At 44.0% G+C, this 15,996-nt stretch overlaps 1 protein-coding gene across 1 annotated transcript in view; it reads left to right on the forward strand.

Moving 5' to 3' along the window:
• Positions 1 to 15,996, forward strand: part of LOC136425429 (uncharacterized) — a 59,547-nt gene that overhangs the window by 28,835 nt on the left and 14,716 nt on the right. The window contains exons 12-14 of the mRNA XM_066414287.1: positions 235 to 347; positions 1,229 to 1,410; positions 2,244 to 2,467. Coding sequence (XP_066270384.1) covers positions 235 to 347; positions 1,229 to 1,410; positions 2,244 to 2,467 — 519 coding nt within the window. The remainder of the gene's footprint in view (positions 1 to 234; positions 348 to 1,228; positions 1,411 to 2,243; positions 2,468 to 15,996) is intronic.

Genomic DNA, 15,996 nt, shown 5'->3' on the forward strand with positions numbered 1-15,996 from the left:
ACATAATGTAGCAAGTGGCAGGGCAGAGCTGGAGGAACTCACAGGTCACCATGCATGTAATTAGTGTACAGTAACTGTTACCAACAGTATTTGAATGTTTTTAAGTAAGAATAAACAGAGCAGTATGATAAGTTAGGCTAGACTATGTAAAGGTAAACATTATGCATCTGCTTGCAAATGTTGCCTTTCTAGTTCTTTTTTTTTCATTGTTTTGTTTCTTTTGACATCACCCAGGAACCCATCTGAGTTGGTTCCCTCAGACTACAACAGTGCCTGTACAGAGAGCGCAGGTTTGTTGGACCTGGCTGAGTTTAACCCTCAATACGAGGTGGAGGAAGAAGCTGTAGGTAAGATGATGCGTTCTTCAAGTTTTATCCAGCCATTTGTATTCTCTTGCTAATTCAGTTTCAAGGAAGGACAACATTCTTGTTCTTTGAATTGTGTGCACCTGTTCTTAATGGAACGCTAATATAACTTCAAAAAAGTCTTTGTCCTTTGGAATGTGTCCACAATTGTTCTTTGGAACACTGTTTTGTACATGTTCTTTATTTAGAATGTGAACATATTGTGTTCTTTGAACAGTAAGTCTTTGAAATGTTGTGCACATGTTCTCTGGAACACTACACATTGTACACTCATGTTCTTTGGAATACGTACACATGTTCTTTGGAACACTAAGTCTTGTAGTTGTACATGCACAATCATGTTCTTTGGAATGTGTGCACAATGTTCTTTGGAATGCTAAGTCTTGTACATGTTCATGTTCTTTGGAATGTGTGCACATGTTCTTTGGAACACTATCAAGTCTTGTACATCAACTTCATTGTAGTGTGTGCCACCTATTCTTTGGAACACTAAGTCCTGTACAACTTCTTTGTAATGTGTGCACATGTTCTTTGGAACACTAAGTTTAATGCACATTGTTCTTTGGAACAATAGATCCTGTACAAGTTCTTTGGAATGTGTGCACAGTTGTTCTTTGGAACTATTCTTGTACATGTTCTTTGGAATGTGTGCACATGTTGTTTGGAACACACAAAAGTGTGCACATTGTTTGTAATGTGTACATTGAAGTGTTCTCTGGAACACGTGACTTGAATATTCACAGTGTTTCTCTGGAACGCATGTGCAATGCTCTTTTAAATTTAGAACAAGTTTTGTTCAGGAATACATGATTTGTATAGCTGTTAGATATGTCTAACAGCATTGTTATGTTTCATCTGAACAGAACTGCCTGATTGGATGTGGAGAGTCCGTTATGGTGCAGTTCAGTCTCTGGTCAAAGTGGGGTGCTGCTGTCAGGCAGACAAGACCAAGGAGGGCGTACGTACGGCGGTGTGGGGCATGCTGGTCCGGGTCCAGTCTCAGGAGCAGGACGTCAGGGTCATGGAGGCTTTCAAAGTTGGGCAGGTCAGAACTGTCAGGTCATAAGTCATTATAATGGTGTTTAGACATAGGAAAAATATGCTGTGTTTCTGGTTACAGTCCTAAAAGAATATTAGGGTCGGTTGGTAGGGATTCATAGGTCATTTGTTTCTTTGTTTGTTTGTTTTTTATCAAGACCTCCATTAGCGTTCAATTTTAACAAATTGTATGCATTGGTCATTATATGGTGTTTAGGCCTAGGAAAATAATGTTTGATGTGTTTCTGGTTACACGACTGACCCAAGCAAAAACCTGCTGACCCTAGCCTTTTTTTGTCAACTGCTGAGTAGCTTAAGGGACCTAAAAATTTCGATCTGACATCAGAGTATTACTGTAACAATGAAATTTAAAACAGACTCCCTGTATTTCACACTCTGTTAACAGATCATGATTTTGAACAGTTGATGTAATCTAAGAGTGTGTTGTTAACGTTGTACTTCTTTCTTCAGTTTATTGAGACATACACGGTGCTTGCAAAATATATTTCTGTATGATTACAATGCGATCACTGTTGAAAATACCAGTGTCTAATGCATTTTAGTGCTGAAAGCTACATTGCTAAAAATGTATATGTCAAAATCAAAAGAAAAGAAAAAATTAATGTAAAAATCCCTACCTTACAACTCTAGTTCTTTTCAAAACCGTAACTGGAAACACTAAGCCGTGGTTCACTGTTCATTGAACATGTCCAAAAGGGGGCTTCCCCGGTCTTCTCTGTCAGGAACTCATGATCAGTGGAAAATTTGCTCTTCAGCATGCCAAACTGGCTCAAGCTCAATAACTCTCTTTACTTTTCTTTCTTTCTTTCTCTCTTTAAGGTGGAAGCTGAAGTTGAGACAAGTCAGCATGAGGAGAACCTCCCGCGCTCATCCACTATCTTTGCTAAGATGGCGCACAGCCTAGCGGAGATCTACCTCCCTCCGCTGGCTGCAGAGACGCCCAGGACAGCCAGAGGGACGTTTACGGCGAGGTCCCAGCCCCCACGGTCCCGCAGCGTCCCGACCCCCACCCCTGGAAAACACCCCGTCAGGACATCATTAAGGTAACAAATGACTAACAATATGAAATTGGCACAAATTTTGCAGCTTTCTGTTCAAAATCATAGCATGGCGTTGTTTTGGCATAACGTTTAGGGTGTTTTGCCCAGAACCCAGTGGTCCTGGAATCAAAGCCCCTGACATGCCCCGATGTTGTGACCTTAGGAAAGGCACTTTACACTTTACACTTTCTTTACTCCACCAAGATGTAAAAATGGGTACCTGGCTTCGGTTGGGGAGGTAAAAGGCGGTGGAAGGAGAGGGATCTGACTTCTGATACCGTGCCCTAGACACAGTGGCTTAACAATCCACTGCCTTTTATATGCCCTTACTCTAAATATCCTGGAGAGTGTTTCTTTGGATTTTTTATTTCTTGAAGTACTTTGAATACCGAATTGACACAAGTTTGGTGACAGCCACACCAATGATTTCTCGTCAATATACACAGTGAACAGTAATGCATTAAAACATTTTCTGTGAATCTATGTGACACTAAATCATTTACTCTTCACATTTAGACTATTAGAAACATTATTATGTTAAAAAGTTCTAAGTAGATTTAAGAATGCCTCCACCCGAGGCACTGCCAAAAATAGCTGTACAATATGGCAGTTTTACAACAATTGGATTATCAACTTTCCTTTCTTACTACAATTATAGCTTTTCTATTCCAAAGCAGCCCTGCTTATCATACAAATAGAACTTAGTTCCACGACAATTGTACACGGTACATCATAGTATACACGTCACCACTAAATGTAACAAAAACAAATACCCTCTTCTCACAGATACAATTGTGGCCTCACCTTACTAATAATGTACATTGTAACCATACTTAACACAACTTTGAAGCCATGATATGTCTTGCAATATTATACAAAATCATAATAGTAAACTTTGAAGTGCTAGAAGTCATATATATTACATGTTAGACTCACAATCTAAAATGTTACTGCTTCAAACCTAATAAGTACATCCAATGATACATCCATGGAGATCCAGGACAACATACAAATATTAATAAACATGACAGCTTTCTATCAGAATGTAGTACAGCCTCAAGCTGAGGCAAAGTCTACTAAGCAAACAAGACTCTGTCTTCTAAAACTTATCATATACACATTATTCAAACTGTAAAACTACATTTTAGTAATAATCATATTATGGCTGACCTCTACAAAAAAGTCTGGTAACTTAGTGTGTCAGATGCCATTAATGTTGTGGTCCTGGTTTTTTATCGTGGGTGTGTGGCATGTGGCTGATTAGTTGTGGCCCTGGGTCTTCATCAAAGTACATGTAGGTCACAGAGTATGGCTGGAGCTGTGGCCCAGGGTCTTCATCGTGGGTCACAGCATGTGGCTGAAGCTGTGGCCCAGAGTCTTCATCGTGGGTCACAGCATGTGGCTGAAGCTGTGGCCCTGGGTCTTCATCGTGGGTCACTGCATGTGGCTGAAGCTGTGGTCTTCATCGTGGGTCACTGCATGCTGCTGAAGCTGAGGCCCTGGGTTTTCATCGTACCTGGCCACTGCATATGGCTGAAGCTGTGGCCCTGGGTCTTCATCATGGGTCATTGCATATGGCTGAAGCTGAGGCCCTGGGTCTTCATCATGCCGGTCACTGCATATGGCTGAAGCTGTGGCCCTGGGTCTTCATTGATATCGTAGGTCACCGAGTATGGCTGAAGCTGTGGCCCTGGGTCTTCATCGTGGGTCATTGCACATGGTTGAAGCTGTGGCCCTGGGTCTTCATTGATATCGTAGGTCACCGAGTATGGCTGAAGCTGTGGGCCTGGGTCTTCTTTGTGGGTAACTGCATATGGCTGAAGCTGTGGGCCTGGGTTTTCATCGTAGGCCACTGCATATGGCTGAAGCTGTGGCCCTGGGTCTTCATCGTGGGTCACTGAGTATGGCTGAAGCTGTGGCCCTGGGTTTTCATCGTAGGCCACTGCATATGGCTGAAGCTGTTGTCCTGGATCTTCATCGTGGGTCACTGAGTGTGGCTGAAGCTGAGGCCCTGGGTTTTCATCGTAGGCCACTGCATATGGCTGAATTTTATAATTGTCTTCGGATGTTTTGTCATGGGTTTTGTTTGGTTGTCTATCTGTGGCTGCATTTTTGTTAGATGCTTGAAGTTCATCTTGGTCGAAATACACCACCGCATAAGGCTTAATGCTATATCCATCTGTTTCAGTGGGTTCAGGATCTTCTTCCTCTGTTTCTGTTGGTACGATGTGACAGGCCAAACCTGTGCCGTGGGAACCATTGCAGAAAAAGATAACAATTGCTGATGCCAACACAAAGAGGAGAGGCACAACGATTGCAGGGATGATGGAGAAGAGACGGATCATGTTCTCATCTCTGTTGACGATCGGTTGTCCTCCAATGACAATGACGTAGCCCATCTCTGTAGCTAGTTCTGTGACTTGCATTGTGTTGTGTTGTATCTCTGTAGTGCTATACTCCTCAGTGGGGATGGTTTCGTCTGTGCACAGGTGCGTTGTGTTCAAATTCTCTGGACACGTCATGTTCGGAGTAGGTGTTGTGATGGGCATCTCGTCGCACTTTATCCCTTGTTGTGACAAACTTGTGTTCGTCACGTTAATGCTCTTCCACAAGTCGGAGAGTGGAGTTCCGTACAGTTTAGTCGGAGACGCACACTTCAGTTTGTCGTGATTGTCAATCAAGGCCAAGTCTGATAGGTTGCAGACGAACCATGTTAGATTCGTGTCACAGTTCAGCCTGTTACCTTCCAAATTGAGACGTAAGCGTTGGTTTCGCTTCAGCCGCATGATGTCGCTGTTGACTGTAGTGATGCGATTTGTGTTGAGACTCGCAAACATCAATGCTTTTGGCTGCAGAAGTGCGTCAATGGGCACGGTATGCAGGTGGTTCTGGTCCAATGACAGGTAGGCAAGGAGGGGCAGGCCACGAAATGCATCATGGGATATGAAGGAAATTGCATTCTTTTGGAGGATTAAGAATGTTAGTCTCTTGAGTCCAGCAAAGGTATCAGATTCTGGAAAAACACAAGAGAGAAGCATGAATAATCATATGGAAGGTCTACAAAATTGCTAATTGAATCTCAATGGACTGTACCAAATTGTGCTAGGAAATTGTGCCAACTTTGCCAATTTTTGCCACTTTCCCATTGTAATCACACTGACATGCGATGCACGTACACGTATAAAATACATGACGTCTACAAACAAAATGGCCACGCCTGGCATGTCGCATTCTCAGTTTTGGAAGGTATAAGATTAGGCAAAAAGAATAGCTCACAGGCTTTGTGACAATATACACCCGTTCAACGATTTAAAGTCAAAATATCATGGGTAGAAACACTTGTCTAACTTTTAAGAAATATAGTACACATTTACATGACTTTGTGTATAACCTTGTCCCAACACAGGTTTTCATATTAAAAAGACTGCATTTTCCATAGTGCTTTGTGAGTTTTTCATACAATTTGTTGGTTTTCATACGACTTGACAATATGTGCTTTTCATAAGATTGGTTCATTATCGCATAGTGATTTGTGCATTTGTCATAAGATTCGTACATTAACGCATAGTGATTCCTGTTGTTTTCATAAAATTTCATAAAATTTGTGCAAAAAGCATCCCTGGCTACAGTAGGGGACAGATAAACACTACAATACTCAAATCATTTAAGTTTGGAACATACCTAGCTTGGAGATACAGTTGTCATCAAGGTAGAGGTATTGCATCAGAGGTAGACCGTTGAACGCTCCCGGATGAATTACCGAAACGTTTGTCGTTTGAATAAAGAGAGACTCAAGTCCCAAGACGTTTCGAAACGACTGTTCCAGGAGTGTCGAAGAACGGAGAAACTTGATGTAGATCCTTCGAGTCTGGTTGGTGAAGTCCGTCGGTATAGCGTCAAGACATGTGGGAAAGCTGTACGTTCCGTCGTGCCCAACCCAGCTGCAGGGTGCCGCTTTCACATCATCGTACACGTTCGGACAATGACAGTAAACGTAACTCGGTCTCCCGGACTGTCCTACTACATTGGTATAACAGATGTCCGGGCAACGCGGAGATGCTGCAAGTACGACATTTAGATGATTCGAGACTAAGAGCATGTGTTGTAATACCAGCAGCAGATCCTTGCTTCTCGCCATCTTTTTTCAAAATACGTGCTTTGTAGTCTGTGTAATCAATGTTTGGACACTAAATGCAGAAATAGTGAGGAGAATCAACGCGTTTGAAATGAACTGTTATCGCAGACTGCTACGAGTGCACTGGACATCACACACCACAAACAAAGAAGTCAAGAAACGTATCCACACTCTGCAAGGCCCACTTGACAGTTTCTTGTCTTTAGTTAAAAAGAAAAATTGCAGTCGTTCGGGCATGTGACTAGGGCGAAAGGCACTCTCTCACACACAGTCCTTCAGGGAAAAGCGGAAGGTGCACGGCCGCAGGGATGTCCCCGGCCCGTCGGTCCTGGATCACAGATCTAAAGGAGTGGACCGGTCATTCAGCCAACCAGATGACCTGAGACTGGCGGAAGACCGCCAGCAGTGGAGAGCCTTCAGTGAAAGCTATGCTGCCCCGACTCCTGACTAAGCTATGGGAGAGAGTGAGAGTGAGTGAGTCTGTGTCACATGATCTCTCGCTGTCAAGCTGGCTATTGTGATCTGGGCAGACCACTAAGACTTAGTTACTAAGAGTGTGGGTTTTGTCAGGCTACTGTTGCTTTGATATCTTCATGCATAATATCACGGGAACCACCCACTCAAATATTTAAAAACCTTTTCAGTCACAATCTCACTGTCTGGATAGCTGTCGTAATCTGGGCAGGCCACTATAAGAGTGGGGTTTAAGTCCTGAGGCTAGATGCTTTGATATCTTCATGCATAATCTCATAGATCCACACACATTTTGAATTAAGAAACAGTCACTGCGGCAGAAATTCTGGGTCAGTAGTTCGTAGATTAGTCTGGTTGAATCGTTCTTTGGATGTTTTCCTTGGGAAAATGTTGGGGAAAACATTATGTGAGCCATTTCTGATAGGAAAAAACAAGAAAGATGGCTCTTATAGTAACTGTTATAGAATGAAACTGAAATTGGTAACAAATTGAAAGATGAGCTTTATAAGTTGTTTTTTTCTTCTTTTGGATGTCATTTAAGTCTTGGACTCTTTGTAGGGTGATGTTCAGTTGTTGCTTATCATAGATTAATCATCTTTCAGTCTTTTGGGTCATTGCATTTGTCTAAAGCTGTGGGCTTGGGTCTTCATTATTGGTCACAGAATATTGCAGAAGCTGTGGCCCTGGGTCTTCATTGTGGGTCACTGAATTTGTCTGAAGCTGTGGGCCTGGGCCTTCATTGTGGGTCACTGCATATGGCTGAAGCTGTGGCCCTGGGTCTTCAGCGTGGGTCACTGCATGTGTTTGGGTGACTGGTTGCTTGATGTTTGTTGCCCATAGGCTCGTGTTATTTGTCAGTGAAGTATAACCATGGCCTCTCTCATGGTTTGCTTTGATGTTGGCCTGTGTTGGCAGTGACTGGCCTTCTGATTGGGTGACTGGTTGTTTGGAGTTTGTTGCCTGATCATGGGTCACTGCATATGGTTGAAGCTGTGGCCCTGGGTTTTCATCATAGGTCACTGCATATGGCTGAAGTTGTGGCCCTGGGTCTTCACCGTGGGTCACTGCATATGGTTGAAGCTGTGGCCCTGGGTCTTCATCGTGGGTCACTGCATATGGCTGAAGCTGTGGCCCTGGGTCTTCATCATGGGTCACTGCATATCGTTGAAGCTGTGGCCCTGGGTCTTCATCATTGGTCATTGCATATGGCTGAAGCTGTGGCCCTGGGTCTTCATCGTCGGTCATTGCATGTGGCTGAAGCTGTAACCTGGGTCTTCTTTGTGGGTCACTGGATATGGCTGAAGTTATGGCCCTGGGTCTTCATTGTGGGTCATTGCATGTGGCTGAAGCTGTGAACCAGGGTCTTCATCATGGGTCACTGCATGTGGCTGAAGCTATGGTCTTCATCGTGGGTCACTGAATGTGGCTGAAGCTGTGGTCTTCATCGTAGGCCACTGCATATGGCTGAAGCTGTGGTTCTGGGTCTTCATCGTGGGTCACTGCATGTGGCTGAAGCTGAGGTCCCGGGTTTTCATCATAGGCCACTGCGTATGGCTGAATCTTATCACAGTGACTGTCTTCGGATGTTTTGTCATGGGTTTTTTTCAGTTGTCTACCTGTGGCTGCATTTTTGTTAGATGCTTGCAGTTCATCTTGGTCAAAATACACCACCGCATAAGGCTTAATGCTACATCCATCTGTTTCAGTGGGTTCAGGATCTTCTTCCTCTGTTTCTGTTGGTACAATGTGACAGGCAAAACCTGTGCCGTGGGAACCATTGCAGAAAAAGAGAACAATTGCTGATGCCAACACAAAGAGGAGAGGCACAACGATTGCAGTGATGATGGAGAAGAGACGGATCATGTTCTCATCCCTGTTGACGATCGGTTGTCCTCCAATGACAATGACGTAGCCTATCTCTGTGGTTAGTTCTGTGAATGACATTGTGTTGTTCGCAGATGCAGGCATCTCTGTAGTACTACTATACTCCTCAGTGGGGACGGTTTCTTCAGTGCACAGGTACGTTGTGTTAAAATTCTCAGGACATGTCATGTTTGGAGTAGGTGTTGGGATGGGCATCTCATCGCACTTTTTCCCTTGTTGTGACAAACTTGTGTTTGTCACATTAATGCTCTTCCGCAAGTCGGAGAGTGGAGTTCCGTGCAGTTCTGCCGGTGCTGCACACTTTAGCGTGTCATGATTGTCAATCAAGGCCAATTCTGGTAGGTTGCAGACGAACCATGTGAGATTCCCGTCACAATTCAGCCTGTTACCTTCCAATTTGAGACGTAAGTGCTGGTTTTGTTTCAGCCGCACGATGTCGCTGTTAACGGTAGTGATCTGATTTGCGGTGACACTCGCAAGCGTCAATGCTTTAGGCTGCAGAAGTGCGTCAACGGGCACAGAACGCAGGCAGTTCTGGTCCAATGAGAGGTAGGCAAGGAGGGGTAGGCCACGAAATGCGTGCTGGGATATGAAGGAAATTGCATTCTTTTGGAGGATCAGGAATGTAAGTCTCTTGAGTCCAGCGAAGGCATCAGATTCTGGAATATGAGAAACATGAATAATCAGTATGGAAGCGCTTAGAAATTGTTTATTCAATACTCTTAAGTAGGTGCCTCACTGGACTGACCCAACTTGTGCTAGGAAATTGCGCCAACTTTGCCAATTTTCGCCAATCTCTCCTTGTAATCACACTGACATGCGATGCACGTTCGTGTAAGATACATGTACATGATGTCTACAAACAAAATGGCCACGCCCACAATGTCGCATTCTCAGTTTTGGAAGCAGATACAAGATAAGGCTAAAAGAATAGCTCACAGGCTATTACATTATGCTATATATACACCCGTTCAATTATTTAGAGTCAGAATATCATTGGGTAGAAACACTAAGAAACATTATACAATGTCATGTAATATATATAACCTTATCCCAAAACAGGTTTGCATATCAAAAAGACTGCTTTGTGCGTTTTTCATACGATTTGTGTGTTTTTCATAAGATTTGTACATTATTGCATAGTGATTCCTGTGGTTTTCATAAAATTTGTATGAATTTCATCAAATTTGTGCAAAAAGCACCCCTGGCTACAGTATGGGACAGATAAACACTACAGGGCATTTTTTCTTACAATTAATAGTCAAAGTAAAAATAAATTCAAATCCTTTAAAGGAAACCCAAGCATTAATAAGGGTCCAAAAAATTGGATTTTGAAAGTCAATTTATTAAATAGTCATTTCTACTACAATGATTAGTTCGAACAACACTATCACAATGGGTATAGCAACATCCATGATGCAAAAATACCACGTTGTTGTGATGTGAGATTACTCACTGAAAATCGTGGCCGGAGTTTTTGTAGGCTCACGAAACTAAGGGGATCATCGTATGGCACGATTTTGCACAGTTTTAAAATCAGAAAAGTATTAAGTTATTAGGCAAATGTGCTAAACAATCAGAGTACATGTCTACCATAAAGATTTCAGCATTTTTTTAATTCCCATTGTTTGGCCCTAATATTTATTGCTTTTAAATTGGTTGCCTTTAAGTTTGGAACATACCTAGCTTGGAGATACGGTTGTCATCAAAGGAGAGGTATTGCATCAGAGGTAGACCCTTGAATGCTCCTGGCTGAATCGTGGAAACGTTTGTTGTTTGAATATAGAGAGACTCAAGTCCCAAGACGTTTTGAAACGACCTTTCCTGGAGTGTCGAAGAACGGAGAAACTTGATGTAGATCCTTCGAGTGTGGTTGGTGAAGTCGGTTGGTATAGCGTCAAGACATGTGGGAAAGCTGTACGTTCCGTCGTGCCCAACCCAGCTGCAGGGTGCAGCGTTCGCATCATCATACACATCCGGACAGCGACAGCAAACGTAACTCGGTCTCCCGGACTGTCGTACTACGTTGGTATGACAACTGGTCGGGCAACGCAGAGATGCAGCAAGTACGACATTTAGATGATTCAAGACTAAGAGCATGTGTTGTAATACCAGCAGCAGATCCTTGCTTCTTGCCATCTTTTTTTCCAATTCGTGCTTTGTAGTCTGTGTCAGATGATCTCTCGCTGTCAAGCTGGCTATTGTCAGGCTACTGTAATGCTATGGTATCTTCATGCATAATATCACGGGATCCACCCACTCAAATATTTAAATACCTTTTCAGTCCCACAATCTCTTGCTGTCTGGCTAGCTGTCGAAATCTGGGCAGGCCACTAAGAGTGTGGTTTTTGTCAGGCTACTGTTGCTTTGATATCTTCATGCATAATATCACGGGATCCACCCACTCAAATATTTAAAAACCTTTTCAGTCACAATCTCACTGTCTGGATAGCTGTCGTAATCTGGGCAGGCCACTATAAGAGTGGGGTTTAAGTCCTGAGGCTAGATGCTTTGATATCTTCATGCATAATCTCATGGGATCCACACACATTTTAAGAAACAGTCACTGTCACAGTGGCAGAAATTCTGGGTCAGCAGTTCGTCTGAGATTAGTCTGGTTGAACCGTTCTGTTGGATGTTTTCCTTGGAAAAATGTTGGGAAAAACATTGTGAGCCATTTCTGATAGGGAAAAACAAGAAAGATAGCTCTTATAGAATGAAATTGAAATTGGTAACAAATTGAAAGATGAGCTTTATAAGTTTTTTTTCTTCTTTTGGATGGCATTAGTCTTGAACTCTTTGTAGGGTGATGTTCAGGTGTTGCTTATCATGCACTCATAGATTAATCATTTTTCAGTCTTTTGGGTCATTGCATTAATGTCTAAAGCTGTGGGCCTTAGGGTCTTCATTATGGGTCACAGAATATTGCAGAAGCTGTGGCCCTGGGTCTTCATTGCGGGTCACTGAATTTGTCTGAAGTTGTGGTCCCGGGTCTTCATTGTGGGTCACTGAATTTGTCTGAAGTTGTGGTCCTGGGTCTTCATTGTGGGTCACTGAATTTGTCTGAAGCTGTGGGCCTGGGTCTTCATTGTGGGTCCCTGCATATGGCTGAAGCTGTGGCCCTGGGTCTTCATCGTGGGTCACTGCATATAACTGAAGCTGTGGCCCTGGGTCTTCATCGTGGGTCACTGCATATGGCTGAAGCTGTGGCCCTGGGTCTTCATTGTGGGTTACTCCATATGGCTGAAGCTGTGGCCCTGGGTCTTCATCGTGGGTCACTCCATATGACTGAAGCTGTGGCCCTGTTTTTTTTGTGTGAGTCACTGCATGTGAATGGGTGACTGTTTGCTTGGAGTCTGGTGCCCGTTGGCTAGTGTTATTTGTCAGTGACGTATAACCATGGCCTCTCTCATGGTTTGCTTTGATGTTGGCCTGTGTTGACAGTGACTTGTCCTCTGATTGTGTGACAGGTCAGTTGACGTTTGTTTGCTGTTGGCTTCTGTTATTTGTCAGTGACGTATAACCATGGCGTCTCTCATAGTTTGGCTTGATGTTGGCCTGTGTTGGCAGTGACTGGCTCTTTGATTGGATGACTGTTTGCTTGGTGTTTATTGCCCGTTGGCTCGTGTTGTTTGTCAGTGACGTATAACCATGGCCCCTCTCATGGTTTGGTTTAAATTTGATGTTGGCCTGTGTTGGCAGTGACTGGCTCTCTGATTGGGTGACTGGGTGTTTGACGTTTGTTGCCCAATCATCTGTCACTGCATATGGCTGAAGCTGTGGCCCTGGGTCTTCATCGTGGGTCACTGAGTATGGCTGAAGCTGTGGCCCTGGGTCTTCATCGTTGGTCACTGAGTATGGCTGAAGCTGTGGCCCTGGGTCTTCATCGTGGGTCACTGAGCATGGCTGAAGCTGTGGCCCTGGGTCTTCATCGTTGGTCACTGCAAATGGCTGAAGCTGAGGCCCTGGGTCTTCATCGTGGGTCACTGAGTATGGCTGAAGCTGTGGTCCTGGGTCTTCATCGTTGGTCACTGCATATGGATGAAGCTGTGGCCCTGGGTCTTCATCGTGGGTCACTGAGTATGGCTGAAGCTGTGGCCCCGGGTCTTCATCGTAGGTCACTGCATATGGATGAAGCTGTGGCCCTGGGTCTTCATTGTGGGTCACTGAGTATGGCTGAAGCTGTGGCCCTGGGTCTTCATTGTAGGTCACTGCATATGGATGAAGCTGTAGCCCTGGGTCTTCATCGTGGGTCACTGCATATGGCTGAAGCTGTGGTCCTGGATCTTCATAGGTCACCGAGTATGGCTGAAGCTGTGGCCCTGGGTCTTGAAATCTGGTCACTGCATGTGACTGAAGCTTGCCTTCTTCCCTATTCCCCGACACATCAGCATAGGTCACAGCATACGGCTGAACGTCATCATCTTCTGGTGTCTGGTCATGAGTTATGGTTGTTGTTGCATATGGTGCGAGCTTGCCATTTTTCCCCTTCCCTGACACATCCATGTAGCTCACAGCATATGGCTGAATGTCATCATCATCTTCTGGTGTCTGGTCATGAGCTATGGTTGTTGTTGCATATGGTGCGAGCTTTCCATTTTTCCCTTTCCCCGACACATCCATGTAGCTCACAGCATATGGCTGAATGTCATCATCATCTTCTGGTGTCTGGTCATGAGCTATGGTTGTTGTTGCATATGGTGCGAGCTTGCCATTCTTCCCTTTCCCTGACACATCCATGTAGCTCACAGCGTATGGCTGAATGGTGTCATCGTCTTCTGGTGTCTGGTCATGAGCAGTGGTTGGTTGTCCGCTCGTGGCTGTGTTTGTGGCACGTTGAGCTGAGTCCAAGTAGACTGCTGCATACGGCTGGATGTTACATCCGTCGTCTCCGCCATCATCAGCTGACACAACGTGACAGGACAAACATGTGTGGCGAGAATGGCTGTAGAAGAAGAGCGTCGCTGCCGATGCCAACACAATGAGGAGAGGTACGATGATGGAAGCGATCATGGCAAACAGATGGGTATTCTCCTCGTCCTTGTTGGTGACTGGCCCTCCTCCAGGAACGATGACATAGTGCATCTGTGTTGTTTGCTCAGAGATCGGCGTGATGTTTGTGGACGCCGTCTCATCGGGAGCGGTTTCGTTGTAGCGATGCATGGTTTGAGAGCCTGCTGTGCTTCTGTTAGGAGTGGGGGTTGTGACGGACGTCTCATCGCATTTTCCAAACCTGACCCCTTGCCATGACACGTTCGTGTTGGCCTGGATGATGTCCTTCCTCAAGGTCAGGAGTACAGTTCCAAGGAGATCAGGAGGTGATGCACACCGCAGCACGTTGGCAATGTGGTCCAGGTCTGGTAGGTTGCAGATGAACCATGTGAGATTCGTGTCACAGTTCAGCCTGTTGTTTTCTACGATGAGACGTAAGCGCTGGTTTTGCTTCAGCCGCATGATGTCGCTGTTGATGTTCGTGATGCAATTTTTGGCGAGACTCGCAAGCCTCAATGCTTTAGGCTGCAGAAGTGCGCCGACGGGCACGGAACGCAAGCGGTTTTCTTTCAATGACAGGAAGGCAAGGAGGGGTAGACCACGAAACGCGTGCTGGGATACGAACGATATTGCATTCATGTCGAGGTTCAAGTTTGTGAGTTTCTTCAGCCCTACGAAGGTATCAGGTTCTGAAGAAAAACAAGAGAGAGTGCATGAATAATGATACACAAAATGATGACAACCAAAATAAAGTTAAGGTAAAGGTACACAGGCTACAGGTCCGGACCTGAACCTCTAAATAAACTAATGTTCAACTAGAGTTCCATGACCTCATACCTTCGCCAAATGATTTTAACCTTTATGACTGACGTATTAGGAGTGTTTCTCATCGATTATAAATCATACCAGTTGATCGTCTTCTCCACCCAAATAACAGAAGTTGTCCAAAGTATGAGCTTAGCAAAGAAGGTTATGCTCACATTTATCATCAATTATGCAAATGAGGTCTTTATTAGCATAATTTGATTCAACGATGTTGACATTCACATAACTTCCAAATGTCACAAGTATGAAATTGCCGTCATTTACCAGTATTGTATAATAGTTGAGTTGCATATTTTCTATCTACCAACATTCCTCTCTTTCTCAGTTACAAATGTCACATATTCCAATAGTCATATCATGGATTACAGCAAGTTTTTAAAATTGTCTCATTAATTATGCAAATTAGAATCTGTTTTGCATAATTGCTGTCTAATCATAAAATCATGACCATCCATCAAGCCCATCTTGAGTTAAAGTGTTTTCTCATTAATTATGCAAATGAGGTCTTCATTTGCATAATTGATATCTATTAATATTTCTCTCTTCCTCAGTTACATATGTGACATGTTTGAGAATCCTATCATGGAATTTGGCTGATGTATAAACTTTCCTCATTAATTATTCAAATTAAATACTGATTTGCATAATAAGTATCTAATCATGTAGATCATCACTCAAGCCATCCACTTACCAAAAAGCATGAACATCCATTAAGCCCTTCTTGGGTTATTCCCCTTCACAGTCTGAAGCAAAACCTGCTCCTGCAGTTCCAGAAAAAGCCACCTTCTCACCTTCTCACCCTGACGCCTTTAGGCCAATGGCCTATAAGTTGTAAGCCTCATGGTGAAAAAGCCACCAGGGGGCCCAAATCTATACCACTTACTCTCTGTCCTAAGAGCTATCTACCACCCAAAAATCAGTACCAAAGCATGTCCAGAACATGAGATATCTAGACAGGAAGTTCCCCTGCAGTACCGTAACAAGCTGCTAGGTCACCCTAAATCTAATCATTTTCAGGTCTCACCAAGACCTACCAACATACCAAATATCAAAATAATCCATCCAGGCGTTCTTTAGTTATTCTGGTCTTCTACATACAAACAAACATGCATACAGTCTGTCTATAGCGGTCACTCAAGGGACTGGCCAAAACTGGCCGCTAAGGACAGGGGGCCGCTATGGAGAAAATGTCTATTAATTGACCACAAGTGACACATGTTTT

Source organism: Branchiostoma lanceolatum, chromosome 19, assembly GCF_035083965.1.
Source record: "Branchiostoma lanceolatum isolate klBraLanc5 chromosome 19, klBraLanc5.hap2, whole genome shotgun sequence".
Taxonomy (NCBI): domain Eukaryota; kingdom Metazoa; phylum Chordata; class Leptocardii; order Amphioxiformes; family Branchiostomatidae; genus Branchiostoma; species Branchiostoma lanceolatum.